We start from the raw sequence: 19,481 nt of genomic DNA, 5'->3' as shown, positions 1-19,481 counted from the left end.
CTTGAGGTATATAGAGTTAAATAATAGTTTGGAGTACTATGAATTAACGAGCAATAATTGAGAATATTATTTACAAATTTTCCAAATAAAAATTAGTGTTTTAATATTTAAAGTGATAATCTAATATTTAAAATAATATTATTAAATATTTAAAATTTAAAAGTGAGTATTTTAAATTTAAAGATGAATGTTTAATTAATTTAATTAAACTATTCAATTTAATTAATAAATATCTCATGCTCACAGTAAGAGCATCTGAAGTGAGAATTTTAGACCAAAAAATGATAGTCCTACACCATAGTCTTTTCCCTCACTAAGAAGGTGTTCTCCTCAACTTATTTTTTTGACTTATTACTTATTCTTATTGGAATCAGATCAGATCAGACCAGATCAGATTAGATCAGAACTATTCAGATCAGATCAGAAAGTTTCAGATTAGACCAGACCAGATCAGACCAGATCAGACCAGACCAGATCAGACCAGACCAGATCAGATCAGATCAGATCAGACCATACCATTATTATTATTATTATTATTATTATTATTATTATTATTATTATTATTATTATTATTATTATTATTATTATTATTATTATCATATGGCTCTATAAAATTTATGTTTAATATTTAATAAATTTATGTGATTGCATTGCTTTTACACTGTAGGATGGACATTATACGAGTGCGAACATGTAGCATGATCATTGCACTAGAAGAGTTAAAAAGACTGCTCACTCCACTCGAACGACGACCTTTGAGAGTCGGGGGAGAACCGGGTTGCGATTACATACATAGATTATTGAATATTCATCCTGATTTATGTAGGGAGCAATTAAGATTGGATAGAGACATATTTATTAAACTAGTCCAATACGTAGAGTATAAAGGCTGGCTATCGGATGGTAGATACATATCAGTCGCTGAGCAAATTGGAATTGCCTTATATATATTGGCTAAAGGGGCTTCATACCGCACAACAGCCGATAAGTTTCAGCATGGTCTAGCGACAATTAGCAAATACTTTAGAAAAGTATTACAAGCGCTGATTATGTTATCCACGGAGATTATTAAACCTTTCCAAGACTTGAATGATGTTCCAGATAAAATAGCAAACGACTCAAAACATTGGCCATTTTTTGAGGTACCTTCATTGCGTACTAGTGGCTATAAATTTTTATTCTTATTATCATTCTAATACATTAATATTTTTATTTAGCATTGTGTTGGAGCCTTGGACGGGACCCTTATTGAAGCAACTATATCAGATGAAAATTTAGGAAAATACTATTTGGTCGATTCCGGATATCCTAACACTCTAGGATACCTCAGTCCAATAAAACATGATGATATTAGATATCATATGCCTCAGTTTCGTGTTGGTCCACCTCCTACAGGGATGCTTGAACATTTTAATTACAGACACTCATCCTTGCGTACGACAATTGAGAGATGCTTTGGAGTGCTAAAAAATCAATGGAAGATATTGAAAAATATGCCTAGTATGGAGATCAAATATCAGTTGGCTATTATGGGGTCAACATTTACGCTTCATAATTTTATTCGCCTACATCAATTAGGTATCCAAATATCAAGTGGGGTTAACATTGAACCAAGAAGTGATACCAACATGTTTAACACAGAGCGCAAGAATGAAATGGATAGAATCCAACTAAATATAGCCAACGATATTTGGACATCAATCCAAAGAGAAGCAGAAACATCGTAGTTTTTGATGTTTAATTTGTAGCATGTAATGTATGTATATTATTATTAGATGGAGAAACTATGTAGTATGTAATATTAATAATAAGACATAATAGTAATAATAATAATAATAATAATAATAACAACAACAACAACAACAACAATAATAATAATAATAATAATAATTTAACTACTACTATTAATAACAAACTCAATGAAACCAAATCAAATCAGATCAGATCAGACCAGACCAGATCAGATCAGACCAGACCAGATCAGATCAGACCAGATCAGATCAGATCAGACTGAATCAGACCAGATCAGATCAGATCAGATCAGACCTTAGTAAATTCAGACCTTATCCAATCAGATCAGACGAAGAGAACAGGGCCTAAGTGTGCTATCATAGAGTTTGACATAAATATTAAAGAGTAGTGATAAAAGAAAATTGAATTGTTTGGATTATATCAAAAAGAAAAACGTTATTTAAAATAAAAAAATATAATAAATAATGTGAAACAAACTAAAATAAAAAATATAGCAAACCTACACAATTTATTTTAAAAGTTAGTTTTAGCAATTAACTTTTTGGATCTTCTATTTAGTAGACATATTTATCATCATTCAAGAATTGAATTGGTTTTAAGTTCTTGACTATCAAAATTTTTGTAAATTTATTTTGCTAAATCATGCATATTTTATTTATCAAGCAAAGTCATAACATAGTGGCAAGAAGTAAATAAGTAACATACAATTATAGTAGTACAACACTAGCTAAACTCCATGCTTCCCATATAAAGAAAAGAACCATCTAAATGGTTTAGAGTAGGAAATTTAAGTCTAAATCTGTCAAAATTATAATTATATTATTTGCTTAAAAATATTATGAATATTGAGTTATGTAACATATAACAAAACAAAAATGACAGTCTCATTAGTTCAACAAACATATATAAATAATTGTTCAGTTCACTCTATACCAATATCCCTAGCTACAAGGATAACAAATCATTTCACCAGAATAAGTTCTATACAAAGTTGTTAGACTCCCACTCTCTCAAGCTGCCTTCCAATGTAAACCAAAGAATCCACAAAATCCTCATAAGGACAAAGAGTGAAGGACTACAAGTGTACAACACAAGTACATATAACAATACTATAATCTGTCCAAAATATTCCAGCACAAAAACAACCATATGAACCAAACAAAATGGACCATATACAAGTAGATGTTAAAAGCTCTAAAGGGGGCATAAGAAAGAGCACATTACTAAAGAGTAGTGAAGTAAATCAAGCCATGCTAAATAGGAGCTTGTCCGAGCCAAGGACATCAATGTTCCATGCTCATCTCGGCGTGGGTTTTACCGTCATTGGTTCGACAGCCGGTGGAACAAGGCAAGCTAGGCTCTTGGGGTACCGGTTTTCATAAGTTGGTCAAGAAGTTGCTTAAGCCTGTTTTTTGGAAGAAGAAACAAAGGAAAGATCATAATGATCCTTTTGAACAAGGGCAACATTATGAGCTTAAGAAGAATGATGTAAAGTCTTGGAAGAAGTTTAGTAGATCTGTAAGGTATCAGTGAAAGTAATCAATGTCGCACTTTTTATTTTTGTCCGTAAACTTTGCAACATCTGCTTCATAGAAAACTCTCATTACTTTCTTTGATTTTCATTTCTCTGATACATATTTGATTCTCATGTCAAGTTCTTTTCATCTCATGTGTGATGGGTACTATCTTAATACTAGTTCGCTCTTTAAAATTTGCTACATAACGTAAATAAAAAATTTTGCTAATGACTCATGTAAAACATCACCATATAGTATGTTGTTATCATTTTCCAAATTTATACTACCACAACTCCATGACCGAGGTTTTTATACCATTTGCAAGAATGTGTGTCCATTTCGGCCCCTGGTAGCCCTAGATGATGCTTAACATTCCGGACTTTTTAGTACTTGGGTGTACTAAACCGAAACTTTGCTGAAACATAAGTATGCACAAATTGTAGCTTTAATTTGTAGGATTCCTTGCAAAATAGTCGTAGGAATTAGGAATACATGTAAAATTAATACAGCAACATTAACCAAGAGATCATTTCTGCAATAATTTGTTCATGAATTCTATAAATTCCTCACAACTGATTTTCGTGACATTTTCGCCAATCTCAACAGTAAGAAAACAATCCTAACCTCAAATGTACAGGGCTGAGTCTCGGTTATATGGACATCATACAAAAAATTCTTAAAGCAGTAAATTACATTAGTGTTGAACAGTGATCGAAAAACTGATCAGGCATGACTTGTATACTGCCCTGTTCTGGTACCAACCACTATCGAATCGCCAATATTTACGAACAATGGAACATTAACTACAGCTTCAGTGTCGAGTGTTGCTGGTTTGGTACCACCTACAATCAAGCATCATCGTTCGTATTGTTATGAAAAAAGGAATAGGTTTTACCCTAAAAGTTCAAATCTCGAACAAATGTCTAGATAATCACAAACAGAAAGGAGAAGCAGTTCCACCAATAGCCACAGAGGCGAAGCTAGTATTTAAGTGAGGGGCGGCCAAAAATTTTCATATTAACATCACCAAAAGATTTTAAGGTGAGGGCCCAAGGGTTGTTGAAAAGTGCCAAAGGATTAGAGTATTTGAGCAGTTTTGTAATGTTGACAGCGATACCAGCAAGTATTATGACTCAAATATAAAAGTTAAAATAATTTGTAGGCCAAATATCCAATATACATTACATTTACTGATTTTTTAAGGGTGTGGCAGACTTTTGCCAATTAATTACTTTGCCTATGGCAATAGGTATACTAGCACTTGCCAATCACCCACAAAGACTCGGAGTTTTGGACAAATACTTTTAGGAGAAAATTGTTAGAAAATATAGACAAGTGCACAACACAAAACAAAGAACAGATTAACCAAGGAACGAGTATAGAAACTCGAGCAACGTCCATTCAGAATATACATTATGGTTTAACGATGAGTGATACAAGTGACAAAACCCCCATAGGTTCATGAACTTCTATCTCAATTACGTTATATTCCTGAATCAATGGATCCATTTTAGCAATTATCAGTTCTATTGCAAATAAGTTGCAAGTTAGCCTTTTTAGTAGACATTGCAACAAAAGGGGAGATTCAATTCACCTCGATTAGCCAATCTTTTCCGTAATGCCAAGATGGAATTATCGTAAAGTTACGTAGACAAGTTTCATAATTGTATGAGCTAAATTGCATTCAGATTTATTCTAAATAGAAGAGAGCATTAGAGCAACCTCGTCTAACGAATTATAGGGTAAGGAGTCTTTTAATTAGCCTTTTCATTTTATTAACAAGTGCCAAGTGCAAACACAAGACTAAGATAAGAAAAAGTCACTTGATAGAGTGAGCTTCAAGGACGAGATTATCATTTACCTTGAGCTGAGTCTCCCTTAACACCGGGGTCGGTGTCAACAACAGTGAGCTTCACTAAGAGGGGCACCTCAAGATCAATTGCCTGCAAGTAGTTAGAATAACAAATAAGCTTTGGTGGAATATGACTTATAGAAGACAGTAATCACACATTACCTTCTTTTCCGTTACCCAATGCCTTTAAGTGGCTCCCACCTAAGTTGGTTTGGGAATTGGAGCTACGCAACCTTTCCCTTGTTAGTGATTACAAAGAAGTTGTTCCCGATTGGCCCTTGGTAGCAAAAATCATATGCAACTTTACATGAATAAGAAGTGCACATGATTTACTGAGCATTTTAATAAAGTCCATTATAATCTAAAACACATTATAATCTAAAACACATAACTACTAATCTTTTGCCAATTGGAAATATAGGACACGTTACAACTTTCACAGAATCTGTGCTTACCTTAAGCCTTAACTTATAAAAAAAAAACTATCAAAAACAAACTTATAAAATATAAGTTTTGAAATAAATGACCGCAATCATAACAAGAGCCAGGAGGATATAAATACTTTTCCATTCCAAAATTGCAGATTGCAGTCCATGCCCTCCTTCAGCCACTTGGTTTTATCTCCAACATCTGCTTCACTGAGCCTGAACTCTTCATATGTAGTCTGAAAAAGAGCGAAACTCATTTCTTCATTTATTGAATTAAGGATGCACAGATATTGCAATTTGATGTACGGAAAATCACATATTGGAAGAACATTATATTGATGCATGTTTTTCGAGTTAAGCCATACCCAAGAAAGCGGGATTTGCGTACTATGTTGGCTCGTAGTTTACATAAAGCACATCAACCTACAGCCACATAGAAAACAATGCAGAAGACACACATTGAAGGGAAAAAAGAAATATGCCAAATCCATGAAGACATCCATATTGCCATCTTTGTATGTGAATTGCTTTGTTTCCTTGGATACATTTGCTTAAGGTATCTGTCAAATTTAATCAGTACCCAATGGAGAAAATTAAATTACAAAAAAGTATTGTTTCTCTAACAATCAAAAAGAGGAAGGATACTAGTCATACTACAAAAAATGATGCCACTCTGAAATATAACAAGTAGAATATAGGAAGATCAGTCAGCAACAACACCAATGTCCGCATTTGGCTGTAACTATATTTGTGAGCTACATGTAAGTAAAGATTTCATCCTTATAAAAAAAGTAAATGCCCCCCCTACCTTTTTAGGGGAAGCCCCTCGACCTCAATTAACAAACAGATTATGTAGGAGGAAAGAGGTCTGCCCGCTACCAAATTGACACATGCTACTACCCTATAAGCAAATCAACCTATACCCATGAAGAAATGTTACTACCAAACCCCATTCAGGACTGATAAGGGCACACAGTACGTAGTATGTCATAGTTTCTGCATCTACAAACTCCATTGCACTAATTAGGATTATTTTGAATGATAGTGATGCATTAAAGATTATATCGTTGGCTCAGTGTATGAAGCCTATTTTGAGCTTTTTATTCCTTGATCACATGACTAATGCAGTAAAATGGTGTCAAAAACCAATGCACCTACCCCTCCCCAAATGAATAGAAAAAGTTTTAGTAGTACAGCCACAAATCCAATACACAATATCAGAAAACATACTGCAACTCCAGCTCGAAAGGTTTTCTCAACTGTATTCCCAGTCACATAATTTTGCATTTTAGTCCTCACAAAACCAGCCCCTTTCCCTGGTTTCACATGGAGAAACTCTACAAAGTGCACAAGAGAAATTGTTTAAATCTCCTAAGTTTAAGAGTCAATAGTCTAAATAAAATATTTGTCACTCGATATATGAGATAAACGAGCATAATATTCATAAGTTCATAGTACAAGCCAACGTTTAACACGATGGATTTTACATGGCTGGCTCACTATGACCTTCACCCCCTTCCTCCAGCCAAAAATATTACAAGCTCATAATCATAAATTATTCATACAATCCCATTGCCCCTCATTATCTTCCAAAATGTGTAGGATGTTGAAAGGAGGCTACACATTCTAAATTTGATGGATACTTTTGAAGGGATATTGGAACAAAACAACCGTTTTGGTCATATTCCATGATCCGTATACCCCAACTATAAATTAAATATCAAAGATGACCCTTTTCCTATTTAGAAATAACAATGAATCCATTGATTAATAACCATTGAGAAGCTAATCCCCGCTTCCCAAATTTACAACATTTTCCAGTCTATCTCATTAAATTTGCTACATTTGCTTTGAAAATGACTGGACACCCTCTCAAATTTCATCCATATTTGGTCTTTCTCCTCATAACCAAATGGCAAAATGAAAAACTATCAATTCATATTTGTATAGCAAATTACATGATACAAAGGAGTATATGACAAATCAATTTCAAATTACATAGTCCAAGTGAATCTAAATCAAAGACAAAGATAGCCTTTTTGCAAATTGCTTCTCCAGCAAAACAAATGTTGATTTTGAGCTATTAGTTCATCTTCAAATAAGAGATAGAAACAATGTGGAACAAAGCATGTCAAATATCCAATAACACATTTCTTAAAAAGCTAGAAATCCAAATTCAATACTTGTATCCACAATATTATTAAGAAAATTACCCAAATCCAAAATATTAAGAACAAAAATGTAGATTTTTAGACATCAAAATTGAAATACCTAACACTTTCCAAGGAGCTCCATCGACCTCAAGGTTAGTTCCCACCTTGATGTCATTGCTACTCAAAGCATAAATCTCTGCCAAAACAGTATACAGAACACAATTTTAATCAAAATAAGCAAAATTCCTAAGCATAAATTGAAATTGGAACATAAACAACCGAAAAGAAGAGAATTTACTTGAAAATCTGGCTCTGTAAGGAAGAACAACAGATTGTCTCAAGCCTTTGAAAGACTGGTTAGTTGAAAATGAGGTGGATGATGAACGAATTGAAGGAGATAAAAAGAGCTTAAAGGTGTGAATTCCCGCCATTGTTAGGTTGACTTGCAGAGAGAAAGAGAATAGGATAGACTTATAGTAGTGACTTCACTAGAACCTTTTTAAGGGATTTTGTTGGCAGCCATTTTTTCTTTATAAGGAATGTCATTAAGCACTATTTGAAATTTGTAGTCTAATTTCATAGGGAGCTACCAAACACCGGGTAAGACATTTTAAAATAAAAAATTTACATGCTAATAAATGTATTTTTTAATAGTTTAATAAATGTATTCTTTTAATAGTTTATATATGATAAATGTCTAAGAATTATCCTATTAGGCATTAGCTATTGGTATATTTGATTTACTTTCGACATGTAAATTAAAAAATAAAGTTTATATGCTGATAATTGTATTCTTTAATAGCTCATATATGGTGAGTGTTTATTGTTTACCTTATTGGCTACTAGTACACACGTGTTAGATAACTAGTCAATTTACTTTTGACACACAGATCAAAAAATACAGTTTATTAAGTTAAAATATTAAAATTTATTAAAATTTGAAAAAAAAAAACCAAAACAAGACATGATCATGTTTAAAATAGCTACATTTATTATGATTACCACTATGCATTATCCTAGTGAATAGTAGTATACTCGTCCCAATTAATTAGCCAATTTAGTACTTATTATTTCGTAATAAATATTAATATGTACAATTAAACTTACTTAAACTATCATAATTTTATCATAATTTTATCAAAAATTTGACACTTAAATAAAAATTTTAATCTCATTAAAGTATTAACAACTACCTAGATTAATTTCTATGCCCAATATCTTTTACTAAAATTCTCTTTTGCACAATAGTAAACCCTAAAATTTAAATTTCATTTATTTTGTCTAAAGAAACTATAAACCCTAAACCAAATTAAGAGAACAAAAGAAAGCCGTGTTTGACAAGATGCTAAAGCTTCGTAGCTTCTGCAATGGCGTCCAACCACTCTACTTCATCCAGTCTTTCCGCCATTTTCAACTGTTTTCAACTTCAACCTCAAACAACCAAGAGTTTGTCAATTATTTAGTAGAATCTCTAGGTTTTTCCAGCGGACAAGCTCTCTCTATTTCCACCAAATTAGCTCGCAATCGTCAAACTAGAGGTGCAAAAAATTTCAATGACTTCAATATGTGTAAAAATGCTGATTCAGTTGTTGCTTATTATACACAAATTGGTGTTGAATTATTGCATATAAAAAATACAATTTGTTCTGTGCCTGACATTTTGCTAGCCAAAGTCGACAAAAACCTAAAACCTAAGACTGAATATTTTATTAGTTTGGGTTTTTCTGGGTCTGATTTTGTTGGTTTGATCAAGACGAATCCTCGTGTACTTTTCCATGGATTAAATACTGCCATTATTCCCTCAATTCAAGCATTAAAGGAAATAATGGGTAATGATTATGAAGTGAGTTTAATTTTAAAGAAATCGCGTCAATTTAGGCTTAATAGTGTTTCCAAAACTTTGGTGCCAAATGTAGCTTTGTTAAGGAATTATGGGATCAACATTGATTTGATTAGAAGACAAATATTAAAGGTAGCATACCCATTTTTCCGAAATACCAAATTTTTTGAGGATGCAGTGGCTAGAGTTGAAAATAAAATGGGGATTTCTAGAAATTCTCCAAAATTCATGTTGGGAGTTCATTTATTAAACTGCATTTCGGTGGAGAAATTCGAGTCGAAAATACAGATTTTTAAAAACTTTGGGTGGACAGAGCTGGATATTGTAACCCTTTGTAGGAATGCTCCTTTAACGTTTGCACTTTCTGAAGCTCTGATCAAGATTAAGTTGGATTTTTTCATGACTAAGCTTGGTTATGAGTCGAAGGACTTTAGTAAGAAGTTTTTTATTTTAGGATTGAGCTTGGACAAGAGAATAGTACCTAGGCACAAGTTCCTTGTAGTCTTAAAGGAGAAAGGTTTCATTAAAGAGTACTATTTTTATAGTGCCATGTTATATACTGAGTCCAACTTTGTGAAAAAGTTTGTGCTACCGTTCAAGGAAGTCCATGAAGTTTATTGCAAACAAGCAGATATGAGTTTGGAGACGTTAACTGTGGAATTGTCAAAACTGAATTCTGATGCTGTTTGATGGTAGCGTAAGTGTACAAAAAACTCCCTTTGTTTCCTTTGAATTTATTACAACGCTGTAGCAAATTCAAAGGACATAGTGTGCAATATTTATTTTGGTGATTTTGGCATTCGCTAAGTGCCAACTGCTGAGGAATTGATTAAAATTTTTCTATTCGTGTTGATTCTTCTAGCTAATTATTTGTATTGTCAAATGCATGTTTTTGATTAAATGCTACATCTTTCTTATGGCATGTATTTCTTGCTCTTCATAGTTGGGTAGTGCAATGTCTCACTGTCTATTCTTTGTGGCTTGCATTGGTTTTGCACTCAGATTGTTTCTCTTCATTTGTATTTAGGACTTCTGGTTTATGTTCCCGTAATCTTTTGCTTTAGAATGTGTTTTGGAGGGGTCAAGGTTTTACCTTCTTGAAATGTTAGCATCAATATGACCTTTGGATTTATTAGTTAGTTAAATTGCTAGGAGCCTGACATTGTAAAAAGACACTTTATTATATCCTTTAGAACCTCTTCATTTTGTTAAGTTTAGTCAGCAATTGGTCTTATGTAAATATGAATAATTGACAAGCATGGTGTTATACATTTGAAGACTGAATTGATTAGAAGCCGTTGTTGGCTTCGTTCCTTATACATACGGTGCCTTTTTTATAGTGCGTACTGCGTAGTTATGTGGATATGTTGTATCTTGTTTCATCTGCTCCAGCTAAGCTTGTATTTACTCAATTGAACTTTTTTTACTGAACCATACTTGTGCTTTGCTGAAGCTAGTGTTACCTAATCCACTAACCCTCCCTCCATCTAGCCATCTGTTCCACTCACCCCGAATGCACTCTCTATTACTGATCTTTTTGGGTTCGGAAACTGTAGAAAGTGTCTTAGCTTCTGTGGCTGATCCGTAGTAGTAACTGCATTTTCAGTTTTGTGGACAAACTTATCATGAATGAGCTTTTGGGTTAAGATCTTGTTGAGACTGATAGGGAAATGGGTGCTATGTATCATATATAGTCCTTTGTCTGGTTAGTCGTAGATTCACAGCTCTTTTTAATTGTTAGACAATTTTACATGTCCAAGGTGCATTCATTTTTTGGAACTGTGTGAGGGTTGCTTAGAGGATTATACATATACCCTTTTCAATGCTTTGAACTTTTCAAAAAGAGAACTTTACTCATATCTACCTAATATTTGCTTTATGACATGAGAATATTTTACTACTCTATTATCCTAATATCATTAAGTGCCTTTTACTACAATATTTGCTTGATGACATAAAGCTTGATCTGGTTCTAAACAATTCTGAATAATTTCATTCTTCACAAGTAGTGCAACATCTTCTTTAGTATTGATCAAGTCATCCATGAAGCACGGGTAAGTCACTGATAGATCTACTTCCACTGTTAGTTGTATGTTTGGTTAACTCGTGTGCCATGGCGTTCCTGCTAAATATCGCGGTGTGCTGCCATATTATCAAAGTCGGCATCCACAATATCCCCATTTCAGGATCAAATCGTATATCTGGCAGTTGCTGGGTAATTTTATTGTGGTTGGATTGACGTTCATCAGGAGCTTCTTAAATCGAACTCCTGCTTTAGCGAGTTGGGTTACACTAAGAACTCGAATAGTCGACTGTCATGTGCTTCATATTGCAAAGACATGGAAATTCCATAGGATTTATGTCTATAGTTTTTTCTTCCTGATCTGCATTATTTTTTTCCTGCTTCCTTTCTTAATTTTATGGTGGTAGTTGACAGTAACACATGCTTAAAAAACTCACAAAATGAGCTGCTTTTCCTGGATTCATAGCTCTTAATTTCATCAGTATATCACTAGTTAAGAGTCTTAAAGACTAGTATAGTGTTAGGGATTGAAGTTATTAAAGCACAGTAAACAATCTCACACAAATCTTGTTTGTTCTTTGCATCAGCAAAAGTGAACTCAAACAATTCATAAAGGATCTTATAAGGAAGTTGATTCTCTAGTAAAGTGAGATCGTGTCTAATTTCAAAAGATGTTCGTGTGCTTTGAAATATGAAATCGGTTGCAGGTTCCCATTGAGAATAAGCTTCTTGAATGAATTCATACATTCCGTCAAAGCCAACCACTGCAGAATTCTTGTTTTCAGACTTCTTGAAGAGCTTACGAAACCTTTTGGAAGGTACTTGATCATATCAGATGCTCTTGTTGTTCTTGTCGCATTTGTAGTTAGAATTCGTTCTTTTTTTCTTGTAGGCTCATTATCTAATTTCGACAACCTAAGTATCTTCCTACATAGGTACTCAACTATAAAGTACCCGTCAATAAGTTTGTTTTGACGAACTCGTCTTCACTTTTTTTCGAGCTTCATGGACTAAACCTTTCATTAAAGTGATATAAGCTTCCATCTCTGTTTCTTCGATGTACTCGATTGATACAGGTGTTTCAATTATGCCATTCTTTGTTCTGCAATGACGCTACGACGCATCAAACTATAAGCGGAAAAACTTTCTTGTAACCTAGTCATTTTTTTTTTGATATTATGTATTTTCCCTAAAATATGAACACTTAGAAATTCATTAACTAAAACTGATGTCATAAGGTCTTAAACTTGTAATCTTAGACTCATCTCATGAGCTACAAGATTTTAATGATAAGAAACTCATTTGGTTCTTTATAAGTTACTTTTTTATTTAGTTATTTAATTCAAAACATCATAGAAGTACTTTCTAATGAACTTTATATCTCTTAGTTGTTCATATTTTTTAAATTTTATATATTTTTTATGGTTATATTTAAAAAAAAAGTGTAAACTTTTAAAATTCAAAACCTTATTACTCTGTATTAAAATTTTACTTTCAACCATTAAATCAACTCCGTTAAAATACAATTGTTGTTTTGCTTGTGGTTTCAACTACTAGACGAGTCTATAATTTTCGGAGAATATGTGATTGTTGTTTTGCCGGTGAGTTGTGACTTTTCTTTTTAACTCATTTTTTTACGCTTTTTTTAATTTATTTATTTGTCATTCCGCAAAGAAGAATATGTGATTGTTATTTTACTTCCAGGTATATATTGCTTGTGAGTTGTGAGTTGTGCGTTTTGTGAAAGATTCAGCTCAATAAGGGTCCAATGGCAAGTTTTTTTGTTTTACAACGCCTTTTAATGCTAATGGGGCCCATTAATTTGAGATTTGGGAGTTTCTTAGTAAAATAAATAAAATTTAGTGGAACGAGAAATTGATTTAGCGAATTCGACAAGAAATAAGTAAATAATAAAGATGATTGGTTTAGATGGAGATATAATATAAATTTGTAAATGAGATTAAAAAAGAAGAGTGAGATCATGACAAAAAAAAATGGTACAAAATTATTGGGACCAATTAAAATGAAAATTAATGTAAACTGAGAGTGACATTAAGTATAAGTTTACTTGCTACGTGTCATTCATTTAGTATCATTTCTTATTTTGAGTTGTTTCTCTCATTTCACACAATTTTTATTTTTGAAAATAGATTTACTACTTTTATTTTCTTTATTGATAACTTTTTAAATACCTTACCATTTTAACTCATTATATTTGACTCTTTAATTTTACTGTCATTTGTAACTTGTAAGTAAGGCAAACAGTGATGGAGGGATTACAAATCAATCTCATTGCTTTTGCTTTATTCTAAATTTGATACATTAAAATTATAGTTGATTGGTATTAAAATAAATAAAGCTACATATATATAAATAAAACTTAAAATGACAATAATATTACTCCAAGCGTTTCTAATAAATTACAACAATATAATTTTACACATAAATTAAAAAGATGGAACCATTTGTTGAAATGTATATGTATAAGAATAAAAAAAATTAAAAAAAAAAGCGATAGAAACTTTTCTATAAAATAACTTTGTAGCAAAATAATAGGGGAGAAATGAAAGAATCTCATTAAAACAGAAGCATAATTATGAAGGAAAGACTTGGATAAAGGCTGAGTTCAATTGTAATAAGGCTATTTTGTATTTCTGTTTTAATTCCCATGTATTGCACGCGCTTTAATAATTTGGCACGGAGGTAGTTATGGTTGTTAGGCACCTAAACTAGCCGTTAGAGTCCTATATAAAGGGACACCCACATTTGTATCAAGAATTCAGATTGTTCGATAAAATTCCTTCAAGTAAATTGCCTTGCAATTTCCTTTGCCTGGGTGGGTTCTTGTGAGTGAAACAAAGGGTGCATTCGATTTATTCCACGAGGATTAAGAGAGTGAATCTTAATCTCAATGTGAGGAAGAGGCCAATTGGTTGTTAAAAGCCAATTTGTTTCTATCCAAGGCGTAGAACCATTCATCAGAATTGTTCTTGCCACCTTTTGATTACTCAGAACAGGAGACATTTGTGTGTGACTTTCCGATCAAGATCAGTCTTGATCTTAAGCTCGGAAGGTTTAAGTGCATTCTTGGATCAATCATTACTTGCGCGCATCAACTTGGTATCAGAGCTGTGTTCTGAGAAGGGACACGAGCAAACGGAGATAAGGAAAGCCAGGTAACAGATCAATCCACACGTTCTGGTAAAAGTGATCAGAGAATCAGGTATTGTGCAATTTTGTTTCAATTTTGCAAACACAGGTACGAATTCAATCTTTCTTTGTTAATAACTCGTTTATGATTAAGGAATACAGATTATATCTTGTCATTGTACGAATTTGATTGTGGGATAAGAATTTCTGAAAATCTGTTTATCGTATTGATGAATGTGCATTAATTTGTTTTCTGATAATTCATTTCTGAAGTCATTATACATATCAAATTTTATCAATTAATTCATTAAACTCAATTATTGAATGTCTTGAATGTAATGCCTGATAGGAATTTGACGATATTTGTGTTTTAAACAATCGAACAATACGTTTTCGCTGAGAAAATTGATATATACAATTTTGATTCGTGTATTTCAATTCCTGATTGTTGTGAATGTGATATTTGATTGGAATTGATAGATTTTGTTTGTGAACAATTGGACATTATGTTTGCCCTGAGAAAATTGATGATAATAATCTGATTCAAGAAATTTATTCTGAAAAATTAGGGTTTTGTATTTGTGCGTTTGTTTTTGTTTCTGAAAGATTCTTGCATTGTTGTATTAAGGACAACATGAACACAGATGAGAGGTTTGCTGAAATGGCTCTTGCCATTCAACAACTTACACACGCTATGGCTAGACTTGAGGTGAACGAACAGGAAAGAGGAACGCCTGTACACAATCACGAAAGAAACACAGAGGACAGAACACTTAGGATAGATGTTTCTGAGTTTGGGGGAACATCCCACAACCCTGAGGATTACTTGGAGTGGAAGCTGGGCTGGAAAGGTACTTTGAATTCAAAGAAACCTCTGAAGAACAGCAGTATAAACTAGCTAAGATCAAATTAACCAAGCTAGCTGCCATATGGCTTGAGAGAGTTCAGAAACAAAGAAGGAGGGAGAACAGGGAGAGGATTAACACCTGGGCTAAGCTGAAGAAACACCTCAGAAAGAAGTATGTACCTTCATCCTATAGGCAACACCTCTTTGTGCAGTGGAGCACACTTAGACAAGGAAGTAAAACCGTATCTGATTACATTCAAGAGTGGGAAAGACTATCTGTTCTGTGTGATGTTAATGAACCAGAAGAAATGAAGATAGAGAAGTTCATAGGAGACCTGAGAGAGGACTTGAGGGAAAAGCTTGAGGTGATGCAGCATTTGACTCTTGACACAGCCTGTAGTAGTGCACTCACTTATGAAAAATACTCTAAGAAAAGGAATACCTATGCCCAGCCACTTGAGTCTACCCTTCCTAAGCTTAACACAGTAGGTAATACAGCAAATGTGGGAATAGGTACCAGCTCAACTTACAAAAACACTAATCCATTAGTACTCAACAGAACCAAGGACAGACCCAACGTACCTATAAAGGATGTCATGTGTTTTAAGTGTCATGGCCATAGTCACTATAGGAATGAGTGTCCTAATGCAAGAGCTTTCACTAACATAGAGTGGACTGAGATTCACAGTAGGGAGAGGGGACCCAGAGCTATGTTAGTAGCCAGGGATAGAGAGGAGAAGGTTATACTCCCACCCACACCCACAGATGAACCAGAAGGTTCCTACATCCTGACCAATCTGGGCACCCTTCAAAGAACTGAACCAGGGAATACGGAGGGCAGTGAGTCAGAGGAAGAGAGCAGAGAGCAGAGAGCAGTTATACCCTGAAGAAGGCAACTACCATTTGCTTGTAAGAAAAAACTTCCATACCACACCAAGGGGAAAGAAAACTGATCAAAGGGAAAGAATATTCCAGACCAAATGCAGGGTTCAGGATAGAGTGTGTGACCTTATAATTGATGGGGGTAGCAAGACCAACTGTGTGAGCCATCAGTTAGTGCAGGACCTGAAAATGAACACTCAAGACCACCCTAATTCATATAAGTTACGATGGTTGGACAGTAAGGCTGAGGGCTTTGTAAGGAAGCAATGCTTACTCAACTTTTTCATAGGATCCTACAATGATGAGATGCTTTGTGATGTCTTAGATATGAATGCGTGTCACATACTTTTGGGAAGACCGTGGCAGCATGACAAACATTCAGTACATGACGGGTTTACCAACATCTATACCATCAACCATAGGGGGAAACTGAAAGACCTTATACCCCTACCTCCATATAAGATCATTTCCACTCCTTGAAAACAGAAGAAAGCAAGCTATATCCTGAACAAGAGAGACTGTTACAACGGAGTACAGAATGGGAGAGAATGTGTGCTTCAATTCACCAAGAAAATTAGTGAGGATCAGGACCAACATCATCCCAAAGCCTTGGAGTTATTAGAGACCAAAGCATTAGCTCCTGAGTTGATTAAACCCTTGAATGTGGAAGATGTTGAATTAAACCTGGAAAGTCCATATTCTCCCTTTGAGAGTATATGTGGAGTGAATCCTTTAATGACCACTTCACTAGCTGACATTCCTTCTCATTGCAGGTATCATACAGATGGTAAACAACAGGCTGTAAGGATGCTGCAACTACAGGAAAAATCAAAATAAATATCATCAAAGGAAAGGAACGATACAGTGCCAAAACAAACGAAGACAGCAAGCATAAGGGATTTAAAGAAGGAAACATAGTGTGGATACATTTGAATCTCCTGGATATCTATGGGGTCTCTGAGGCTTTCAATATTGGTGACTTAAAAAGGCATGAAGGCACCACAAAATTGGGGAAAATTCTGCTTGAAGAAGGAGGGGATGATCCAATTATGGGCAACCTACAATCCAATAACAAACAAGAAGAACATAATTGGATTAATATACTTGCTAAGCCTACTAAGCCTAATGAACTTGCTGACTTTCGTTGGAGGATTAAGGAAGATCACCTTCAAAATGGACTAAACATCAACATAGAAGCATGGCAAGATCAAGAAGGATCAAAGGGAAGCCTCCCAACAGCAGCCAGATAGAACAGAAGACTGAATCAAAGCCCACAAACAACAGAACAAACAGAGCAACAGACTGCCTGCCAGCCCACCTTGCGAGCCATTGAGAGCCCAACCCGGTGCATGAATGAACGTGGAAATTCAGAGGAAGGCATCTTTATACATGGACCAAGAAGCCCAGACCCAAGGACGATGCTGATAACCCTCACAGAACCCACGAGAACAGCTGCAAGGTCATGTGCTCACCAGTTTTCTGATAAAGGCTGAGTTCAATGGTAATAAGGCTATTTTGCATTTCTGTTTAAATTTCCATGTATTACACACGCTTTAATAATTTGGCACGGAGGTAGTTATGGTTGTTAGGCACCTAAACTAGCCGTTAGAGTCCTATATAAAGGGACACCCATATTTGTATCAAGAATTCAGATTGTTCAATAAAATTCCTTCAAGTAAATTGCCTTGAACCATTCATCAGAATTGTTCTTGCCACCTTCTATTTACTCAAAACAGGAAGCATTTTTGTGTGACTTTCTGATCAAGATCAGTCTTGATCTTAATCTTGGAAGGTTTAAATGCATTCTTGTATCAATCATTACTTGCACGCATTACTGGCTCACTATGACCTCCACCCCTTTCCTCCAACCAAAAATATTACAAGCTAATAATCATAAATTATTCATATAATCCCTTTGCCCATCATTATCTTCCAAAATGTGTAGGATGTTGAAGGGAGGCTACACATTCTAAATTTGATGAATACTTTTGACGGGATATTGGATCAAAACAACCGTTTTGGTCATATTCCATGATCCGCATACCCCAACTATAAATTAAATATCAAAGATGACCCTTTTCCTATTTAGAAATAACAATGAATCCATTGATTAATAACCATTGAGAAGCACATCCCCGCCTCCCAAATTTACAACAATTTCCGGTCTATCTCATTAAATTTGCTACATTTGCTTTGAAAATGACTGGACACCCTCTCAATTTTCATCCATATTTGGTCTTTCTCCTCATAACCAAATGGCAAAATGAAAAACTACCAATTCATATGTGTATAGCAAATTACATGATACAAAGGAGTATATGACAAATCAATTTCAAATTACATAATCCAAGTGAATCTAAATCAAAGACAAAGATAGCCTTTTTGCAAATTGCTTCTCCAGCAAAACAAATGTTGATTTTGAGCTATTAGTTCATCTTCAAATAAGAGATAGAAACAATGTGGAACAAAGCATGTCAAATATCCAATAACACATTTCTTAAAAAGCTAGAAATCCAAATTCAATACTTGTATCCACAATATTATTAAGAAAATTACCCAAATCCAAAATATTAAGAACAAAAATGTAGATTTTTAGACATCAAAATTGAATTACCTAACACTTTCCAAGGAATGTCATTAAGCACTCTTTGTAAATTTGTAGTCTAATTTCATAGGGAGCTACCAAACACCGAATATCGGTAAGACATTTTAAAATAAAAAATTTATATGCTAATAAATGTATTCTTAAATACTTTATATATGATGAACGTTAATGGATTACCTTATTAGGCATTAGCTACTAGTATATTTAATTTATTTTCGACACATAAATTAAAATTAAAGTTCATATGCTGATAATTGTATTCCTTAATAGCTCATATATGTTGAGTGTCTATGGATTACCTTATTGGCTACTAGTATACTCGTGTTAGATAACTAGTCAATTTACTTTTGACACACAGATCAAAAAATACATTTATTGAGTTAAAATATTAAAATTTATTAAAATTTGAAAAAAAAAAACCAAAACAAGACA

The 19,481-nt window shown here is 33.9% G+C and overlaps 2 protein-coding genes and 1 pseudogene across 4 annotated transcripts; 2 read left to right on the top strand and 1 right to left on the bottom strand.

The window, feature by feature from the left end:
• The first annotated feature begins 668 nt into the window (after nt 1-668).
• LOC130826726 (uncharacterized) lies at nt 669-1,727 on the top strand. Its single transcript, XM_057692289.1, has 2 exons — nt 669-1,142; nt 1,218-1,727. Exons 1-2 carry the CDS (start codon nt 669-671, stop codon nt 1,725-1,727), a joined length of 984 nt encoding a protein of 327 aa, XP_057548272.1.
• Nucleotides 1,728-3,477: 1,750 nt separating this feature from the next.
• LOC130827846 (uncharacterized) lies at nt 3,478-8,247 on the bottom strand (annotated as a pseudogene).
• Nucleotides 8,248-8,974: 727 nt separating this feature from the next.
• On the top strand, nt 8,975-18,147 carry LOC130827845 (transcription termination factor MTERF9, chloroplastic-like). Of its 3 annotated transcripts, XR_009047248.1 has the most exons (3): nt 8,976-10,239; nt 12,153-15,734; nt 17,218-18,147. XR_009047248.1 is itself a non-coding variant. In XM_057693716.1 (2 exons), the coding sequence occupies exon 1, from the start codon at nt 9,045-9,047 to the stop codon at nt 10,230-10,232; it is 1,188 nt and encodes a 395-aa protein (XP_057549699.1). In that variant the 5' UTR covers nt 8,975-9,044; the 3' UTR covers nt 10,233-10,239; nt 12,273-18,147. The 3 variants fall into 3 exon arrangements, 2 of the variants coding, with proteins under 2 accessions (XP_057549699.1, XP_057549698.1); XM_057693716.1 differs by having other exon boundaries at nt 8,975-10,239; nt 12,273-18,147; XM_057693715.1 differs by having other exon boundaries at nt 12,153-18,147.
• Nucleotides 18,148-19,481: the final 1,334 nt, after the last annotated feature.

This window comes from Amaranthus tricolor, chromosome 11, assembly GCF_026212465.1.
Source record: "Amaranthus tricolor cultivar Red isolate AtriRed21 chromosome 11, ASM2621246v1, whole genome shotgun sequence".
Lineage (NCBI taxonomy): Eukaryota > Viridiplantae > Streptophyta > Magnoliopsida > Caryophyllales > Amaranthaceae > Amaranthus > Amaranthus tricolor.
The sequence above is the reverse complement of the archived record's forward strand: the minus strand, read 5'-3'. Positions and strand labels throughout refer to the sequence as shown.